This window comes from Gymnoscopelus braueri, assembly GCF_963280865.1.
Source record: "Gymnoscopelus braueri genome assembly, chromosome: 9".
Taxonomy (NCBI): domain Eukaryota; kingdom Metazoa; phylum Chordata; class Actinopteri; order Myctophiformes; family Myctophidae; genus Gymnoscopelus; species Gymnoscopelus braueri.
In genome coordinates, this window is record NC_137610.1 from 22,721,969 (window position 1) to 22,741,587 (window position 19,619).

The 19,619-nt window shown below is 40.6% G+C and overlaps 2 protein-coding genes across 3 annotated transcripts; both read right to left on the reverse strand.

The window, feature by feature from the left end:
- Nucleotides 1–312: 312 nt before the first annotated feature.
- Nucleotides 313–9,443, reverse strand: selenoo1 (selenoprotein O1). Its single transcript, XM_080437156.1, has 10 exons — nucleotides 9,056–9,443; nucleotides 6,222–6,524; nucleotides 5,846–6,049; nucleotides 5,171–5,348; nucleotides 4,428–4,558; nucleotides 3,843–4,120; nucleotides 3,252–3,414; nucleotides 2,722–2,907; nucleotides 2,125–2,281; nucleotides 313–1,691 (listed from the first exon to the last, which is right to left on the reverse strand). Exons 1-10 carry the CDS (start codon nucleotides 9,334–9,336, stop codon nucleotides 1,476–1,478), a joined length of 2,097 nt encoding a protein of 698 aa, XP_080293282.1. The 5' UTR covers nucleotides 9,337–9,443; the 3' UTR covers nucleotides 313–1,475.
- A 2,003-nt stretch (nucleotides 9,444–11,446) lies between these two features.
- On the reverse strand, nucleotides 11,447–19,043 carry trabd (TraB domain containing). Of its 2 annotated transcripts, none has more exons than XM_080436752.1 (10): nucleotides 18,976–19,043; nucleotides 18,481–18,515; nucleotides 17,994–18,060; nucleotides 17,394–17,560; nucleotides 17,027–17,167; nucleotides 15,678–15,788; nucleotides 15,089–15,228; nucleotides 14,506–14,678; nucleotides 14,013–14,109; nucleotides 11,447–13,201 (listed from the first exon to the last, which is right to left on the reverse strand). In XM_080436752.1, exons 2-10 carry the CDS (start codon nucleotides 18,505–18,507, stop codon nucleotides 13,030–13,032), a joined length of 1,095 nt encoding a protein of 364 aa, XP_080292878.1. In that variant the 5' UTR covers nucleotides 18,508–18,515; nucleotides 18,976–19,043; the 3' UTR covers nucleotides 11,447–13,029. The 2 variants fall into 2 exon arrangements, with proteins under 2 accessions (XP_080292878.1, XP_080292877.1); XM_080436751.1 differs by having other exon boundaries at nucleotides 18,901–19,002.
- Nucleotides 19,044–19,619: the final 576 nt, after the last annotated feature.

Consider the following 19,619-nt stretch of genomic DNA (forward strand, 5'->3'; position numbering starts at 1 on the left):
TTCAATTATGCAAATATCAATTTAAACATGAAAAATGATTACAAACATCTTCAGTGGGTATGTACTGTATGTGGGTAGTGTTTGGAGCTTGCTGTGACTTGTAGGCTACAGCAAGACCTGAGGGTGTAGACATTCCATACAAAAGCATGTGGTTGACGGAAGTTTTATAACCAGAAGACTGACTGAAACTACACATTTATATAAACATGACCATCAGGAATCAGGAGGGGGGACAACATTCCTGGATCAGTCAAGTTAAAAGGTTTTCCAATTGGCCTTATATGGTATTTCCACATATTGGAGAAATACAAGTTGGTCTTTTTAAGTATCTTTGTATTTTTGGTTACATCAATCACATTATGCAACGCATAAATTACTTAGCCTAAATACAAAACAAAAAACATGAGAAATGGAGATAACTCTAATGTCAACATCTTTAAAGCAAGCTCTTATAAAAGAAACGTTTTCAACAAGATTATTTTCATAACAGCTCAACACATTTATTCAACATCTCACGTTCATACATACCAAGATTCTTGCTTTCTGCAAAGTTTGATGGGTGTGAAAGAATGTCAAATAACATTGATGTGACGTTATGACCAAATGAGCAGTCACTCTAGGCCATGACATAATGTTAGTGAATGAATGTGAATATAGTATTTTTCCCTTCATAACAAGAATAATTCAAAGCATCCCGTTTATAACACAGCACTCGTTCAAAAAAATTATTGAATCTTAAAAAATCTTCCAATTTTTCTCGACTTTGATGAGTCCACAGTGTCAACTATAACCCATTCAGTTACATAAGATAGATATAGGAGATAACACGTTTTAATTCATGTATACAATGTGTTCTAGTGTGAACACAGCTACTGCTATGTCAATGTTCAAATATTTTCTCCTGTTTCGATTATTAACTGTGCGTGTTAATTGCGGCTTACTCTATCGAGTACAAACATTCCCTTTCACTCTAATACATGCCCTAAAAAAAAAAACACACACACAGTCAGAAGCTCAACTCTCACACACATTAAATTATTTGGTATATCATCATCATCATCAGGCAATCCAGTTAGTTCTCCATGGTTATTCAAACACAGACAGGTCACTGTAGGACTGGTTGTCTGGGTCATCATTAATAGGCAGCACAAACCCAAAGCAGAGAGGGAACCGGATCAGGACATCTAATCAAAGTTGATATAATATATGTGAAATTCATACATTCTAATTATGCCTTTTTTTCTCTAAGCTATGTCCCTGAACTCATTCTCTCCTGCTTTGGCTTGGATAATGCTTGCCTTTGGAGTGTATTGCCTCGTGCTTGCCTTCCGTGCACTGCCTGCCAAAGTAACAGAGTTTACAATTGCACCTGAATTTAGTGTCACACTGGTGCAACTAAGTATAAATCCGGCTAAATAAACTCTCTCTATCACTTCAGGTAGGCTAGCGATATGTCAAGGAAGGCATTACGAAGATCAGCTGACGCAGATGGCGTTCGCTGAAGCAGGGGGTCTGCTGGTATAGGGAAGAGGGACTCTCATGGATGAAGAGGTTGCTTCCTCCAGCTGTCCCTCCTCTCCCTCATCTCTCTCCGCCTGCTCCTCTCCGCCTCCTCCACCCACCCATACAGGCTCCTCTAGACCTGGCTGGGAGGAGAACGGCTTCTCCAGAACCTTGAGGACCCGTTGGACCTTCCGAAGATACAAGAAAAGCAGTTATAAACACTAAACCTTAAAGGGAAATAAACGCACATCTAGATTAAGTGAAAAGGGGATCATGTTCAACTTGGATGAGGAAGCATTCAAAATGGTCATGAATTGACAAGGTGTAGCGTAGCAGCATATGAATTCAGTACTCCTACTTGCACTTACTCTTTTAGATTCTTTTTTGAAGAAAAACAGAACACACAGTACTTGTGTAAAGTGCTAAAAATTTTCCAGTGCAGTGTAAATCAGCAAACTCACAAAACAAATGTACATTGACATTCAAATATGAATAAACAAGACAGTGAAAAGGCTGTAGTGGTTCACTGTTTACACCTAACCGCGTGAAACAAGCTATGATTGGCATAGCATAATCCTAGCAAATTTGAGAAAACAACACAGTTGATCCTTGTATGCTCACCTCAGAGAAGTCTAAACTCTCTGCGGCGTCAATTGCATTCTGGGCAATGTAGTTTCTGAGCACCACACGTGGATTGGTGCCATCCATCACCCTCACCCGCTCCTCCTGCACAGCCTGAATGTTATCCTGGCCCTCCAGCTCCCGGGCCAGACGCTTCCTGTAGCACATGATAAAACAGGGAACTGAGTCAATGGAACAGTGCCATAGTCAACAGCCCATTTCCTCTTCCAGTCTGTTAGGGCTGCAACTATCGCTAAGTTTCTTAGCTAGCCTATTATTCTATACTATACTATTCTATACTCAAGAAGTGCGTTAAAAACGAATTTTTATTACACCATTTTATATATCAACAAATCAATTAACCATTTAAGCCAAAATTTATCGTCACACAATGGTGTATCGGGACGCGTTGTGAGCTTGTAGATCTGCTATTTTCTAAAAAATTTAAATGCTTTGAACCATTTCGGCAATAATGACATGCCAAAAAATAGGGAGCGATTTCTAGTCTAGTATGTTATTAAATTATCGATTATTTATTTTGTATCGATTAAATCGTATACCGGTAGTTTGATTAATTGTTACACCCCTCTTCTCTACCTGTAAGAGCTGATCCACTGGATCCAGTCCTCTGCCTGTTTGATGTTCAGATCTTCCTGGCTGCTCTCCGACAGGTCCTTCAGTTTGCTGAGTTTCTCCAGCTGCCTGGCCAGGGTTGTCCTGTCTGAGATCATCTGGAAGAGGGCTGGGTTGCTCTGGGCCATTGACAGCAACATCGCCAGCTCACTGGCAAGAGGGGAGACGGTGGCAAAAGTGAATTGTTTGAAAACAATTTAGATTTAGTCTGTTTTAATTAAACATGTGCCATCTTTTTTGGGGGGCTTTTTCTGCCTTTATTAGATATCTACAGTAGTCAGTAGCCTGACAGGAAGTGGGGCGAGAGAGATGGGGATTGTCACGCAGTAAAGGTCGTTGGGATCGGGATTTGAACCAACATTCGGGGCAACACGTGCTATCTTGACAGGAGGCTGTAAAAACAGAACTGATGCTGTTTTGTGGTTCATTTCCGTAACCACTTAATCCCCGGGGAGTCCCCCAGGGCTCTGTACTGGGTCCCTTGAGTCTCTCACCGTGGATCCATTGTGAGCTTGTTGGCAGCCCTGATCTCCTCTAGGGAGGCCCACTGCACCGACAAGAGATCTATGGCCTGCTTGACGATCTCCTCCTCCACCTCACCTTCAGCGGGGCAGGGGATTTGACTGAGGCTGCGGAAGGTGTTGGTAAAGTCAGCTCCTGTAGGGGGAACAGACGAGAGGACCGGAGCGAATGAGACAGAATAAATATTGACAATCATTGTGTAATATCTGGTGCGTGGTGCTGTTGTAACGGTTTGCGTCCTAACAATTCCAAAGCCAGTTGAGCTCAAAACCCCACCCCCATGGCTTTAATTGGCCTTGAAATCGGCTGCTTACCACGGCTGCACCTCACAAGCCTCAAGGCCTCGTTTTCAGGGGATTTTAGACATTTTTCAAAATTGCAAATATGAAGGACGTTGAGTGAAACAAAAAAGAAGGCTTCCTAAATTTTTTGAGACAATGGCATAGTGCATTAGAGGTGTCTCAGCCAATCACAGCGAGCTCAACTGACTTGGAGCTCAACTGGTTTGGGAATGACAACGTGTAATGGTCTTGTCAAAGCTTTGCTATGCTAAAAACAATCACCTGTGTTATGCATGGTCTGCATCAGCTCCCTAATCAGCTCCTCGTCCTCGGGCTCCTCTTTCGTCAGCAGGCCTAACTTCTTCCTCATGTTCCCCAGGTAGAAGTCGTTATAGAGGTCCCCGTATTCAGCCACAACAGCCTTGGCCCTCTCTGGCGGCAGCTCTGGATCCAGCGCCTCTGCCAGCTTCACCAGGTTCCACCTGCATATCTCTGGCTGGGCCTGGTACGAGTAGCGGCCCGAATTATCAGATGAATTACAGATGAAATCTGGATCAAACCTAGGAGGGATAAGGAGAGAGAGAGAGATATAAAGCGTATGTATTAGTTCTCTGTCTTTACTGAAAGGCAACTAAATTAGCCACTTATTCCCTATATCCTTTTCGTATAACAGTAAAAATAGCCAGTGTACAAGCTCACAACACCTAGCATCGTGACACGTTGTGAGCTTGTAGATATGCAATCTATTTTTTTATTTTATTTGCTGGAAGTTAATTTTGTCTTCAGAATAGACAAAAGCACAGGGAAAACAGAACATGTATGTAACCACTCTGACTGTGTGACCTCCTCAAACAAACACACACAGACCTGTCCATAAAACCATAAGGGCCATAGTCCAGTGTGAGTCCCAGGATGCTCATGTTGTCTGTGTTCAGGACTCCGTGGCAGAAGCCTACACACTGCCACTGGGCCACAAGTCGAGCAGTGCGCTGCATCACCTGCAAGCAAGACACGAGAACTGTTATCTGCCTACGTCCAAGAAAATAAAAATCTCAAACCCTTTATTTATCACAGAAGAGAACTCAACCTCTTTGTCTGTCTATCTGTCTGTGTCTCTCTCTCTCACTCTCGCGCACACACACATAATGGTATTGAAATGCCAGGGTGAGGTTTCTGTCTCACTTGCTAATATGGTAATCTAATAATAGAAGGCCTAGTGACTCAGCACATGCACTGAAGTCAGGCTGTCATTATACTGTACCTGCTTTGGAAGATAACCAAGGAAACAGAATCCTAATGTTCTTGGCCATAAATAAAAAGGTCCGTTCTTGGGTGCTAAAAGCTCACACACTCACTCTTTGAGTAAAACAATTTGAAACTGATACACCTGATACAAATAGCACTATGTGTGTTTTTTTTGTTTTTGTTTATTTAAGTGTCTTGATTATTTAATTACGGTAATTGAAGAAGTAATCAATAGAATAATCATTTATCTTAAATAATCACTTATGTTTGACACAATGGCAGAATGTTAATTGGAGTTCTCTTGGGTCTTTTTCTTTTCTTATAGAAAGCTGTGAGTTGCGGCATTAGAGGAATCTGATGTTTACCTCTCTGAAGAAAGCTACGTTCCTCTCCACCCTGTCCGGGAAGTTCTGCTGGATCTCAGGGTAGAACATCTCAATGACATAATCCATCATCTGGCTTCTGATCTCATCGCGTCCATAGCTGGGCCCCTGGCGGCCTGTATTCTCATCAGCCTGCTTGAAAATCTCAAAGGATCCAAACCTGTATATATAACCATGCACGCACAAATAAGGGACAACTTCAGAGATTTACATACTAGCTAATACCTAAACAATAATATCAGTTGCTTTTTAAAAACTACTTCTCCATAACTTCTAAAAAAAAAGCAGCTGTCTGGGTATGACAAATCATGACATCACCAGTTGAAGAAGTTGATTTTGTGCATACTGTAGTGTATTGACTATGTAATTACAACATACATAGGTGCTGTTTTTACACATTATTTGAATTTCCAGCGTTTAAAATGATCCAATGCCCAGTCTTCAATAAGTAGACCGAATACAAGGCATGACAAGAAAAATCTATTGCAGTTGCTGTTTCCACAAGGTCATACATACAAACATACAAGCTCAGTCATACATACAAACAGTGCTTTTCTGTTCGGGCGTATGGCTATGGATGTATACCAGTGTGACAGTGAGTCACAACTAGGGCCTGGCCGATATATATATCGGTTTTGCAGATATACGGTCACTGACCTGAGGAAAGTGGGAGCAATGCGCAGGACTATAGAGCATCTCTCGTGGCGGGGGTGTCCATCGTATTTAATATCCCGTACGACTCTGCTATCAGATGTCACCACAGAGCCTGCTCTGGTGGTGGGGATACCCAGGGCAAACATCGCCTCACTGCACAGAAACTCCCTGATGCTGGAACGCAGAACCTTACGGCCATCAGCTTGTCTGGGGATGGGAGAAGGACAAAACTGGGTGTGACACTGAAATGTATATTTATATATATTTTTAAATATATATATATATATATACACACACACACACATACACATTAACACTCTGAGAGTGAAGAAATGGGTACATTATGGTTACAGTTGTACACTCTCACAACTTGTCTCACCTGGAAAAAGGCGTCAGTCCAGCGCCCTTCACCTGCATCTCCCACCGGCCACTCGGATTTTCCTGCAACAGCTCTGGGCTCTGATGAGCAGGAGCCTTCACCTCCCCCAGGTAACAAGCAGCCCCGTCGCCCAGCTGCCCAGCAAACGATCCGAACTGGTGTCCACAGTAGCAGTGGGCCGCCGGCTCCGAGCCCGGCATGACTTTGGAGCCGCTGAGATACCCCGGTGCAAGAGGATCGCTCATCACCTCGTCCCCGTTGAGCCCCAGCAACGCCAGCGCTTCATTAGAGACCGCCACGAACCTTTGATTTGATTCAATGTAATTAGAATGTGATGTGATTAAAATGTAATTTGAACAAGATTAACCTCTGACGACACACTCATGTCACCATGACTCAGCCATAAGCATATAAGGAGTTCCCAATGCAGCTACGCCCAAATATGGAGTGTGTTGTCTAACCTCAATGTGTCATCATGGCATCAGCAGTCAGCTCCATATAGCAAAAACTATACACTATACTTAGTCACTTCTAAGTGTATATAACTACAATGATAAATAATCATATTTCATATAGTCACCCATTCTTGAGAATTGGGACAAATCATGTCCTACCAAAATATTTCAAATTATTACAACACTAATTTAAAAAAAAGTTGAGTGAAAATATATTCCAGGGCCAGATTACTTTGGTAGAGGTTTGGGTTGTGGTGGACAAGATATCACAAATAATTGCTCTATTGATTAGAAATTGATACTAAATGTGCTCCTCAATGACTTACATTGTATGATAAAACAGCTCTCAAAGTCACTCTTTTAGCACATAAAAGAATACAAACAAAGTTGATTCAGACAATATAGAACATCACCAAACCCAGTACTGTTTAACTTCCTGTTGATTTTGCTATTTTTATTAAGAAGAAAACCCGGACTGGATCCGCAGATCCTGATCTTCAAATAGTAAAATCAACAGGAAGTTAACATTTTTATTAAAAAAATAAACAGTACTGTGGTTGGTGATGTTTTATATTGTCTGAATCAGCTTTGTGTTTGTTAATGTTTACGGGCTAAAAGAGTGACTTTGAGACCCGTTTCACCATACAATGCAAGTCAATGAGGAGCTATTTGGAATTCAATCAATTTCTAATCAATGGAGTAATTATTTTTGATTTATAGTCCACCTTTGGAGTTACATCAACCCAACTACACAACCCAATCCTCTACCAAAGTGGTCTTGCCCTTTAAATGATTTATATATATGAATTACATACGATGTATACAATGTTTATGTCTAGTTTCTAATCTAAACTTGCACTCTGCCAGAAAACACTCCTTGTCTCAGACAAGGATTCATAACTTCGAACATTTTTTGTTGTTGTTAAAAGCATAACAAAAACTAACCATGTGTATTGATAACATAGGTGTAAAAAGAATGTAATGTATCATTATTCCCATCTTTATTTAAAAAATATTTTTTTGTAAACATTTTGTCCCTTTAAGTTTACAATTTAGGCATTTAGCAAACGCTCTTAATCCAGAGCGATTTACAGTAAGCAAGGACACAAGATAATACATCAAATGCATAGAAATAGTAATCTAATAATAACTAATACATACATAAACCAAGAACCTATCATCAGCCTGTACACTAGGATGACTTTGCCAGGTCAACAATGAGGTCAACAATGACCTGGCAAAGTTGTGTCCAAAGACCAAGTTCTTTGTCAACGCCGTCAGATTTCTACAAAAACATAATTTTATCAGGCATAAACAGGTTTAGCTATCCTAAGGTCCCCTGTCTCACGTCCTGGTTTTAGAAAAAAGGCAAGAAAGCTGCTGAAGCTCTGATAAGCTTTCAATTTTTTTGATAAATGCATTAAATAATATTGCTATCAGATGTGTCTCAAGTTCAATTATAAATTGTCAACTCTGTACGTCCTTATAAATCCAAACAAAATACAAATTATGATTTAAAATGTGTAATTCTATTAGCATTAAGAGAACTCTCATTAATGTTGAGAAAAATATTGTCTACTCACTATGACTGTACTGTTTTAGCTGTAGTATACAACCCTCGTAGACGTATTTATGATTCTGACGTCGTAGATTGAAGACGTCAGAATCATAAATACGTCTACGAGGGTTGTATACTACAGCTAGTACTGTTTAGATGTCAACTCAGTTGACATCTAAACAATAAACTGTGGGAGGTTGGCCCATTACATGGTTTAATAGTCAACACTTTGATCTTTCAAAATATCTTTTACCGGCATAATTGAAGAGTATTTTTTTTTAAATCCCAATTATCAAGAATGGGTGATAACCTACACACTCAGTGGTGGAAGAAGTACTCAGATATTTTACTTAAGTAAAAGTAGCAATACCACAACATAACAATACTCTGTTACAAGTAAAAGGCCCGTGTTCCAAATGTAATTGAGTAAAAGTACAAAAATAGTGGCATCGAAATATACTTAAAGTACCAAAAGTAAAAGAACTAAAATGTTTGAAAATAGCAGATGTACAAGATCAGTATAGTATCATGTATAAAATAGGGCTGAAGTGGTTAATGTATGTTTTAAAATATAATAATTCATATCTGCAAAGTAACTAGTAAGTCAAAATAATCGTAGTGGAGTAAAAGTACAATATTTGCCTCTGAGATATGTAGTGGAGTAGAAGTAAAAGTAGCCTACTGCAAATTAGAAATACTCCAGTAAAGTAAAAAAAATACCTCAAAATTGTACTTATAGTACAGTAAGTGCAATACTTGAGTAAATGTACTTAGTTACTTTCCACCACTGCTACACACTGCATGTGTTGTTCCCACAGTACCTGGGCTTGGTGACGGGCTGTGGGAGCACCCTGGAGAAGCAGGCTCCCTTCACTTGGCGGCCGCCGGGCTCCCTGCAGGGATCCACGGGCAGCCTCTTCAGAACCACGTTGTCAAAGTCCAGCCGCTCCAGAGACGAACGACCTACAACCAGCCCCATCACAGCGCCGTCCATCACCACACCTCCACCGGACAACAGTCTGATCACAATGCCGTAGAGCCTGGAGGAACGAACACCGAACACCCGTGGACGTGAGAGAAGACGGGGTCCTAGTGAAGCCATTCAATACATGCCATCTGTGTTATCATCCGTGTGATATAATTTAATATGAAAAAACTTTCATAACCTGCTCTCCTTGTACAACATGCAGCGGATGTTTGGCAACTTGCGTTTGCTGTTGCATCATTATCTGTCCGGCCGGAAACAAGAACGTCAAGAGCGGAACGACTTTAATGTGACACTCACGGAGGAATTATATGGTATTAACCCTTATACAGTCTATGGTATTATTAACGCACTAATATTAATATTCCCACATTAATATGATTGATAGGAATTCAAATGAATTATTAATTGTCATTAATTAATAATTCACATAATGTGAAATTGGGACAGCTTTTGTAAGTTATCTCTCAGTCTCTACCTCTGACCCAAAACACACCAATATGCTTAAAAGAAGCTACTAAATAAATAAAGACGAAGACACAAAATGATTAAAACTACCTAGAAAAAAGGTCAAACAAAAAAAGCCAGTTGAGGCAACAAACGCATTTTCTTTACTTTAAAACGTATGGTTCAGTACATAATTCAACAATAGCAATGCTATGAGATGATAGGGGATATAAACAAATGTGGGCATTTAAAAATATATTAAAGAGAAACAAATACATAATTTGACCACAGGAGGGAAAAGCACCATAGCTCTCTCGCTCTTAATTATCCAAGTTAATCCAAATGCAATTAATCACCTACAAATACCTCTCTATAGCTTCATGCACTCAAACCACTTTATTTTAAAACTGAGAATTGTCAACTCAACTCTGTCCATGAAAACTTCTCATAAAATAATTTAAAAAAAAACTGTTGTGCTAAAAGGGATACAGGAAGAGTGGACACCAAAACATTGTGGGTACCTCAAAGTTAAATTGGCTACTTTTTCCAAAATGTAAAACAAATAATTGGAAAATGGTCTAAATTCATGTAAAGTATGCATGATTTGAACATGCACAGTATATCATTATCAGACTTAAATTTACCCTTCCAACTTCTTTATGCCCAAAATAATGACTGGCTAGCCACAGGTTTTGTAGCAATTGTAGAAATATTAGGCCCTCTGTGAAAAATGGATACTTTACATTTACTTCAGACCATTTAACAAATTCTGATTATTTTTTTTACCTTTTGGAAGAAAATAGCCAATTTAACACTGAGGTGGACACTCTTCCAGTTACCGCTAAAAGTACCCCTCCCAAATAAGAAACAATGTACCAGGGATGTCAACAAATCATGTTTTACCCATGAACAACAGATGCTGCTATTAGATATACAGCTCAATGTTGTTCTCAGTAGTGGAGGCAATCTGTGGGTCAAAGGTAGCAGCAATGTATAAGTCCTGATTTATACTTCGTAGTACAATGGCGTCATGCTCCAACAAAAGATGAGATCTATGCAACACGAGGCGATCTTGTAGTTCTGCTATTTTCAGCATGCGACACCATCGTACAATGGAGCATAGTTTAGGCATAAGGCTTTAGTTTACTTCCAAGCCCTGACCCATTTTTTTACTCTCATGGTCAATTTCCTTCCTACAGAAAAAGCATAGTCCTGAGAGTAATATGTCAGGTACAAGCTCCATGTAAAAGGGAGACCGTTCAGTTGTATCTTTCAACAGCCCAATAATTCAGCTAAGGCCCTCCTGTCGAGTCTTTCTTAGATGGCTTTCTTTACAAGGTGCATATTTTCTTATGTCCAGTATGGACCGTTAGTAAAAAGTTAGACATTTGTGTTTAAAGCATACATTTGAATGTTCCTCGTATTAACCACTCAAGCCCTTTAGTCTTAGTGAAACGGACCCGAGTTGCAAATGTAATTTTTTCCATCTACACCAAATCTCTCCATCTCTCCAAAAATAGCCAATCTACAAGCTTAGATCTGCTATCTTTGGCAAATGTTTACCCGCATAATACGGATGCTGGGGTTCAAGTGGTTAAAAGAGGTCTTGTATCAGATGTACAAAATGCTCACAAAGTCAACTGCTGGTCCTGAGGCATGTTCAAGCCAACCAGGTCAAGTTTCAGCTCAAAGCAGGTGTTGAGAGACCGTGATACCATTTCAGTTCACAATGAGGGAGGCAACACATCACTAAACGTCCACACATACAGCGACACAAGCCAACATTATGAAAAATTCATTAAAAATAGCAATGTAATATTACATACGTTATCTACATATCCAATTCAGTATTCAGGAATATGTATAAATATATTTATCCACTTTTGCCTTTTCAGCCCCCCCACCCCAGAAACTCATGAGCCCTTACGCCTGATTCATACTTAGGTGCACCAAAAATGGCAGATCTACAAGCTCAGTCTCTCGAGCCAGACTGTTGGACTACCACCGTTTTGAAATGCTTCCGTCATACAGTCTGTGCAACTGAAGCTCTGAAAACGATCCTGGAGTAAAGCGGGATGTCCTGCATCCTCCCCGTCTCCGTTTTGTCTTTGCAGTAAAACAAATCTGTCCTGTAAATCAAATTAGTCAAAGCAGAAATATAGCTTGCTGCTTATCAGAAATGGGAATTCATAAATATGTTTTAAGGATATTTAAAAATGTATTTCCGTTAACGGAAATGACTAACAGATGACAGCTTCCTTTCTTGGCTTTCGGGAGGTGTAGTTCCAGACTGTATATAGCATTCAGAGATTGCGGAATACCGGTAGTTGTCTGGCACTGCGAGACTAACAAACAAGCTCACAACATCGCAGCACATGAGCTTGTAGATCTGGCATTTTTGGTGCGAGACATGATGCACAACTAAGTATAACTCAGGCTTTAGAATTGCGATATGAGGCACTTGTCTGTTGTGGCAAGCAAGACAGTGCATAGAGGAAATGAATGACTGTTAAGTTAATCTTGTTGGTGGCCTAGAAATAATATATTACTTTTAAGAACAGAGAAACTACAGTAGATTGCTTTCCCAACAAACTAATGCAAAAGCAAAAATTATAATTTTAAACGGGTTGGCACTTTTACCAGGGTTATAAAACATGTATACTATAAAAGGAACCGTTTCTAAAGCACATGGCTAAATTCAAGATCAGGGGACAACCATTATGCATATTTTGGTATCTTATCAAATATCATTCTACCCAATCACTTATAAAGTGATGCATATACTGAATGAGCCAATGAGTAAACCTTTGGTTGGTGCCAGTATCCAAGGATCTACAAAAAAAATAGAGCCTTTATAAAAGTGGGCCTCTCAAAAAATCTTCTCAGTCTCATTAGGCTGCGTCTTTGAAGGCGATACCTCAAGAAGCCACAAGATGGAGCTCAAAGCAAAGCTCATGTCATGTAAAACGTGTGCCTCTTACTGAGTCATGATGAGTCGTCTTAAAATGTTCCAAGTCAATATAAGGAATGTGGGGGGTATATATAAATGTAAAGAATTAATAGCATTTGTAAACGTTACAAAACCCAAGCAAAACAGGATAAACAAAAAAAAGTTTGCAGAAACAAAACAATTAATAAAAAAAAGCAGAGTACTGTCATGGTTTCTTTGGCAGTACTGCCCTGTCGTGTCAACAGGGACACTGATACGAGGCGGGAGGAGGTTCTTGAGGTCCTTGTTAGTTCATCCACCCCAGCCCTCCCCGCCCTCTTGTTGTTAAGGCCATTGGTGATAAATGCATTGTTTCAATAATCAGAGGGTCTTGTCACAGACGTAGGGGGTCAGGGGAAACAAAGGGGCCACGGTCAAACAGGGGGTGGTTGCAGGTTCTCCAGTAGAGACCGAACAGCAGGTATAGACAGCAGCGCTCTGCCAATGCTCCCTCCAGCACGGTAGCAGGCATACCCCAGCACTCCCATCATGCCACCCTTGAGGACCGTGCGAAAAACCCAGCCGAATCGCGACGGAGGCGCAACACTGAGGAAGAACGAGAGACAGAAAGAGATGCTGTAAAAAATTTACAGATTTTTTCTATTTTAATTAAAGGTAGGGTAAGTGATATTTTTGGGTTAAAACAAAAAGTATTTTGTTAAAAGGTTAAAGCACTATATTCTGATAGTAATCATTGCTATAGAGTGTTTGTTCAGTAACAGGAGTCTCCCCGTCTCTCCAGCTCTTTAATAAACAGAAAATACATTTTCTGGTAGGTGTCAAAATCTCAGCCAATCAGGAGAAAGTACCCATTTTTAAGCTTCATTTTTATAGTGTTCCAGTTCCAACTTTGCCTGCTCATTTCTTAGTGTCATCACTTCCAATTTCACTTGTTTAATCTATATCCTGATTGAGTTCTCTATCCTGATTGGATAAAATTGGAAACGAAAACGCATTTTCTGTTTTATAAAGAGCTGGAGAGACTCCTTTTACTGAACACTCTATAGCTATGAGTACTATCAGAATATAGAGCTATTTAACACTTATTTTAACCAAAGAAAATCACTTACCCTACCTTTAATTGATCGATACCAACAAATTCATATACATTTTCTAATAATCAACTAAATCAATTAGTCTGAGTAACCACTTAAGACCTAGTTTATATGTCGTACAACGGTGTCACACAAACATAGCCGATCAGATGCTACTTTTGAAAATTGATTATTTTATTGACTATTGATAACCTTTTATAATCGATTAAATCAATCCGTTTCGAGTAACTGTTGCACCCCTATTACGGATGGATGACACCATTATAATTGTCTGTATAACTTTGTGATAGCATCAAACGTACCTCATAATCTCGTGAATGTTGAGTGACTTGTCCCAGTTTTTTTCTATGCCAGGAACATGACCCATTCCTACGACGCCCACGACCACAGCAGGCACTTCTGTAATGGCAAACAAAGCATTGTTACAAGAAAAAAAGGATCTCATTCCCCCATCTATAATCAATATCAAAGTCCCAAACAAGGTCAAGGTAAAAATGTATCAATTAACCACTTTCAACTAGCTGTCCCTATTTTGGGCAATATCACGACATTATAAGTGAACATTGTCTAACATTTTCTTAAATAATTCTAAATAGCAATATCTACAAGCTCACAATGTGTCCCAATGTGATAGGTTGTGCAGGCAGGGCTTGAACCACCACGTGTGTTTAATTTGTCATATGTAAAAAACTAAACAAACAACATCCAAGCAAATACTTAAAATGGTACACAAATTATTCTCCAATGCAGATGCAGTCAAGTAGAAAACATGAATAAATGATCAACAATACGCACTCTGGGCATTGGGGGGCGCCTCCACACAGCGTGCAGCCTGGCGTAGTGTGTGTGTGAGGTAGACGTCTCTCTCAGCCACAATGGTCTGGTGGAGAGCAGGGAACTCTCCGATCATCTCGGACATGGTCTGCTCCAGCAGATCCTTCTGTTTGCACTTCTCTACGTCCTCTTTGCTGAAACACGGAATGAAAGTGAAATCCTCAGTGTTAATTTAACTCAGAAGAGTGTACAAATGGACCCCTAAGTCAGGTAAACATAGAATGACAGGATATGGCATATTTGTTTATCTATTCATGATTAAATGCAAAGTAATTCTCTTAAAATAAACAAACTAGGCTTTGCCGTTGTTCCCAGCTTAGAATGTACGTGTTCTTTTAAGGAATATCAGTATATCCTATCGTTGCTGTTGGGCAGAAACCTTGCATCTCCAAATCTCACTTTTAATGTTTTTTCGTCATTTAATGACCATTGGAGCACAGGTTATTTTTTTTCCATTTCCTGAAAAGTAACAGTTTTGGACATACAAGGTTTCCACCCGACAGCGACAAAGTCCTCTTTCTCAAGGGAATGTGATAGTTGATACCTGATGGGGTCAGAAAGGAAGCAGAGTCCCCAGGCCAGACGCGCCTTCTGCCACAGGCTGAGAGCAGCGATGGCCCTCTTGAACGTCACAGGGATGGGCCTGTCCCCCAGGTGAAACTTACAGAAGGGCACCCGTCCAGCCTTTATAGGACGAAAAAGGTCAAAGCAGCGAGTATTACACTTCATGCATACAAATATACAAAGACACACACTAGGTATGTACTGTATGGTCCAAACATCTTTTAGGGAATTGTGCAGCAGTGTTTATTCCTTCTATTATATTTTCATCAATAGAAGAATAAAATTAAATTGTTAACATCATCACAGCATATTTGTCATCTTTATGGTAATCTCTCAGCACCACTGCCTTAAACATGCAATGTTGTTGTTAGTAGGAATAAACAAAAAAGCAACAGGGAGGAAGTGGATGAAGAAAGGGGAGGAGCCAAACCCGAGTTCCTGTTTTACACAATAAAGGAGGCAAAAAAAAAGAAGGAACAAATGGGTTTCCAGATTGTCTTTATGGTGTGTGTGTGTGTGTATGTATATGTATATGTATATGTATATGTATGTGTGTGTGTCTCTCTCACCTCTTTGAAAGCCTCCCTGAACTCTCCTCCAGGAGCCATGCCCAGTTGCTCTGTGATGTGAGCTGAAACTTTGAGCAGCAGGATCTGCATCAGGCCAGACATCACCCCGTTCTGACAAACACACAAGACACAAAGAAGGTTCCACATCCATCCAGCTTGCAATTTCACAGTGAAAACAAGTGTTCAAACTATCATTTTTATACAACTAACATTTCTCAAGAGTGGTGAGCTGAGCATTTCCTTAATTCCAAGCCCTCGTACCGATACTTTAAGAGAACTGGGGAGACAATTAATGAACGACGTGAATGACAGAGGAAAGACTTAAGGCTGCAGCGTACTTCTTGCCGAAACAATGTTCAGTGAGATAATAAGAAAAAAATAATTGCATAAAAAATAACAAACACACTGCCTTGCCGAAGTTAGTTTAAGAAGTTCTTGCACCTTCAAGATTTTCTTACTAGCGGCACACTGCAGATGACACCAATCTGCGGGCAAAGTACCATGGACAGTTTTGAAGAAAGGTTGGCTTTCTATATAATCCCTCTCTGATGGCAATTAATTAATTGAGAGATATAGCACACACTTTATCCAGTGTCTGTCACCAGAAATGGCGAAACCTCAGAGACAAATTACATCAAATCACGTCGAAGGGTGATGAAAACAAAGAGTGGAGATCTACTGTATGTGTCAAAATCACCATTCCAGCGCTGTATACAGTGGGCAGGGTCTAAAGTTCAACACGCAGCAAGCAGAGCCACATCAAGTATAAACCAATTTCATCCTAAGAGAACTTGTTTGATTTCGGGCAGGCCAAAAAAAGTTTGACTTCTTTGGAAGTATACTGCCAGCTTTACTGTAGCTGACATGCTGTTTGCTTCAGGCGCAGAAGCAAAATATTGCTTGATGCTGCATCTTTTCATTGACTTAATATTGAATTGCATTGCTCAAGACAGTTGTGTCTTGTCTGTGAACGCACCTTTAGGCATAAAACTGTATTTGGCATCAGCAAACAAAGGACTCTCATCTCTCATCATCTCATCAATATTTATTGAGCTAACGGCTGTTGTTCTCTAGTGTTGCTTCACGCTACAGGATAAGAGCGGTTATGGGTCTTTTCTGCCTTGGATAGCACAGGAAACGGGGAGAGAGAGACGGGAGGGAGTGACACGCAGCAAAAGTCGCACAGCGACGATGTGGTATGCGCCTTAAACACTAGGCCATCGGCGCCCCCTTGATTACATTTATACCCACCTCAGAGTTACAAATAAGTGCATGAACACTGGATGTGTTCACGCTCTGCCCCGCCCCCCCTCCTCCATGACTTCTTCACACCCTCTGGTAAAACTGACCTGTTTGATGGCTTGCTGGACCTTTTCCAAGTTGATGTCCTTGGCTTCCTTCAGCAACGTGCTCTCGTCCATCTTCAGCATGGACACCCTATACTGGCAGAGCTCCACCACCACTACATCTGGCTGCACCGCACGGATCGTCTAGGGGAGGGGACAGTGTTTAGATCTCCATTAGTCCAATGAATACATCTCCTGCATACATCTCTGATACGCTTACTTGGCTACATACAACCTCTCAGATCATCAAGCACCGGTCTAACTGTAAGCAGGCCTGCATGTTCTTGCTAACGTATGTACACTGCAACTTTACTGTATATAGTTTTGTTGTGCATACGTATTTTTTAAATCTTTGAAAAGAGAGACCCACCAAAGCAACGTCTTTTTTGCTGCTGTCGCTGAAGTGGGCGGTGCCCACCAGGTAGAGCACGCTGCCGTCGGGGGCAATCAGCTTGGTGACCGTCTCAGGGAGGTCGGGGGAAGACTGGCGTCGCTGGGCTCGAACCTGCCACAGCAGCTCCACCGCTTCAGCCTCAGCTTTCACACCAGGACAGAGAGACACAGTCAGGACATGACAGTCACACATGACCTAGGAGTCTAGGACAGTGATTCTCAATCTGCTGAATTTCAAGGACCCCCAATTTTATATGCATTAGGCCTTAGTACCCCCATTTGAAACGTTTTTTTCAATAATTTTCTATATAAAGTCCACAGTGTTAATTTAACTCTGAGAGTGTGCAAATGGAACCACATGGAACCTTATGGGTTTATTTATTTGGTTCCATTTGTACACTCTCAGAGTGACATACTTTTTTTCTACCTACAGTAGCAGTACAGTAGGCCTGAGGCAATGACAAAGCAAACTGTTTTTTATTTTTGTAAACACGTATTACAACATCTGTGACGGAGCAGCTTATGCCTTCATGCTACACTGAAAAACAAGGCAATCGCTCAGATATGAGGAACTTACATAGTCCTGGGGGAAGGCTGGGCAATTCATCCTCTGAGGGCTCTTCTGAAGGCCCGACTGACTCATCCTGTCAAAATGTGGCAACGTATAAGAACAACATTCATCGTGACAACAAATCTTACAACAGCACCAATGCACCATGAGGTCAAAGATTATCCCCCAGTCAAATCTCACGACTCAATAACAGTATTTGCATAGAACTGCTGCTCTACCGGTTGCTGGCAAGTGGCAACTCATGCATTTAATTGAGGATATATTGTGCATATACATGACAGCACACACAAGCGTATTATACAAAGATATTACAGCTGCCCAGCGAGGGGTACCCTTAATCCCCTGGTGTGAACGGGCCACAGCTGTCAAAGCATCAGTCACAAATGTACACACACAGTCACAAATGTACACACACAGTGTCACAAATGTACACACAGTCTCACACACACACACACACACACACACACACACACACACGCACGCACGCACGCACCTCTGAGTTGTTGCTGTCCTGGTCCATGATGGAAGCTGCATTGGATGAAAGACACATTGTCCGTGAGCATACAAGTGGAACCAAATGGACCCTTACCTATGTGTAACTCTGGGAGGGGTACAAATGGTACCAGATGGACATCTGGCTCCATGTACTTAACTCCATGCAGTAACTCACATGTACATGGAGCCAGATGTCCATCTGGTTCCATTTGTGCCCCTCCCAGAGTGTAACCCTAACCCATGTACCCCTCTCAGAGTTAGGACTTTTAAACCTCCAACTAAGTGTTTGTGAGGCTCTGTGGTTGAGCTTGAGCTAGCAAGGTGACGCTATGGCTAACATACTGCTATATATCTACTGCGCTAACAGCACTAGTGAGAAACACCATCCACACAGCGAACAAAGTACGTGTTCTCTTACCAAACACTGGCATGATCAAAGTCAAAGTGGTGCGCCATACGCAACGTATGAGTATCTGAAACAAACATAACTTACAGAGCAAGAAGCCAGCCCGTCTGTCAGCCTGTGATCTGCTAGTAAGTACACGACTTGTCTGACAGCCGCCGCGGTGCATGCTGGTACTTGTAGTCGTAGTCAGAAATTAAGACAACAACAACAAAAACCCAAATTAAATACCCAGTGCTGGAAAGTAAGTACATTTAATTCTGTGATACTTTTATGTATTTCTTCCTTTTGACACGTTATGCTTCCACCCCACTACATCTCAGAGGCAGATATTGCACTTTTTTTTCTCCACTACAATTATTTTAGAGCTTTTAGTCAGAATAATTTGGAGATTTAGATGATTAAATCTAAACATACATTAAGTGATAAATGATTATTATGTATAGGTTAGGCAGTACAAGTAGGCTAATTAAAATCAGCACCACACTTACCAGCTGCAACATTAAAACAATTAACACAATAATGTACAGTATTACTACAATAATCCAATATGATTGTGAAATGGGCCATTCTGCATAATGAGTATACTTTTACGTTTGGTGCAGCAAGTATATTTTGATGCCAATACTTTTGTACATTTATTCAAGTAAAATGTTGAATGCCGGATATAGTAAATATGTATTTCTGAATATGGTCTTGCTACTTATAATCTACTAGTATATATAATTTAATAT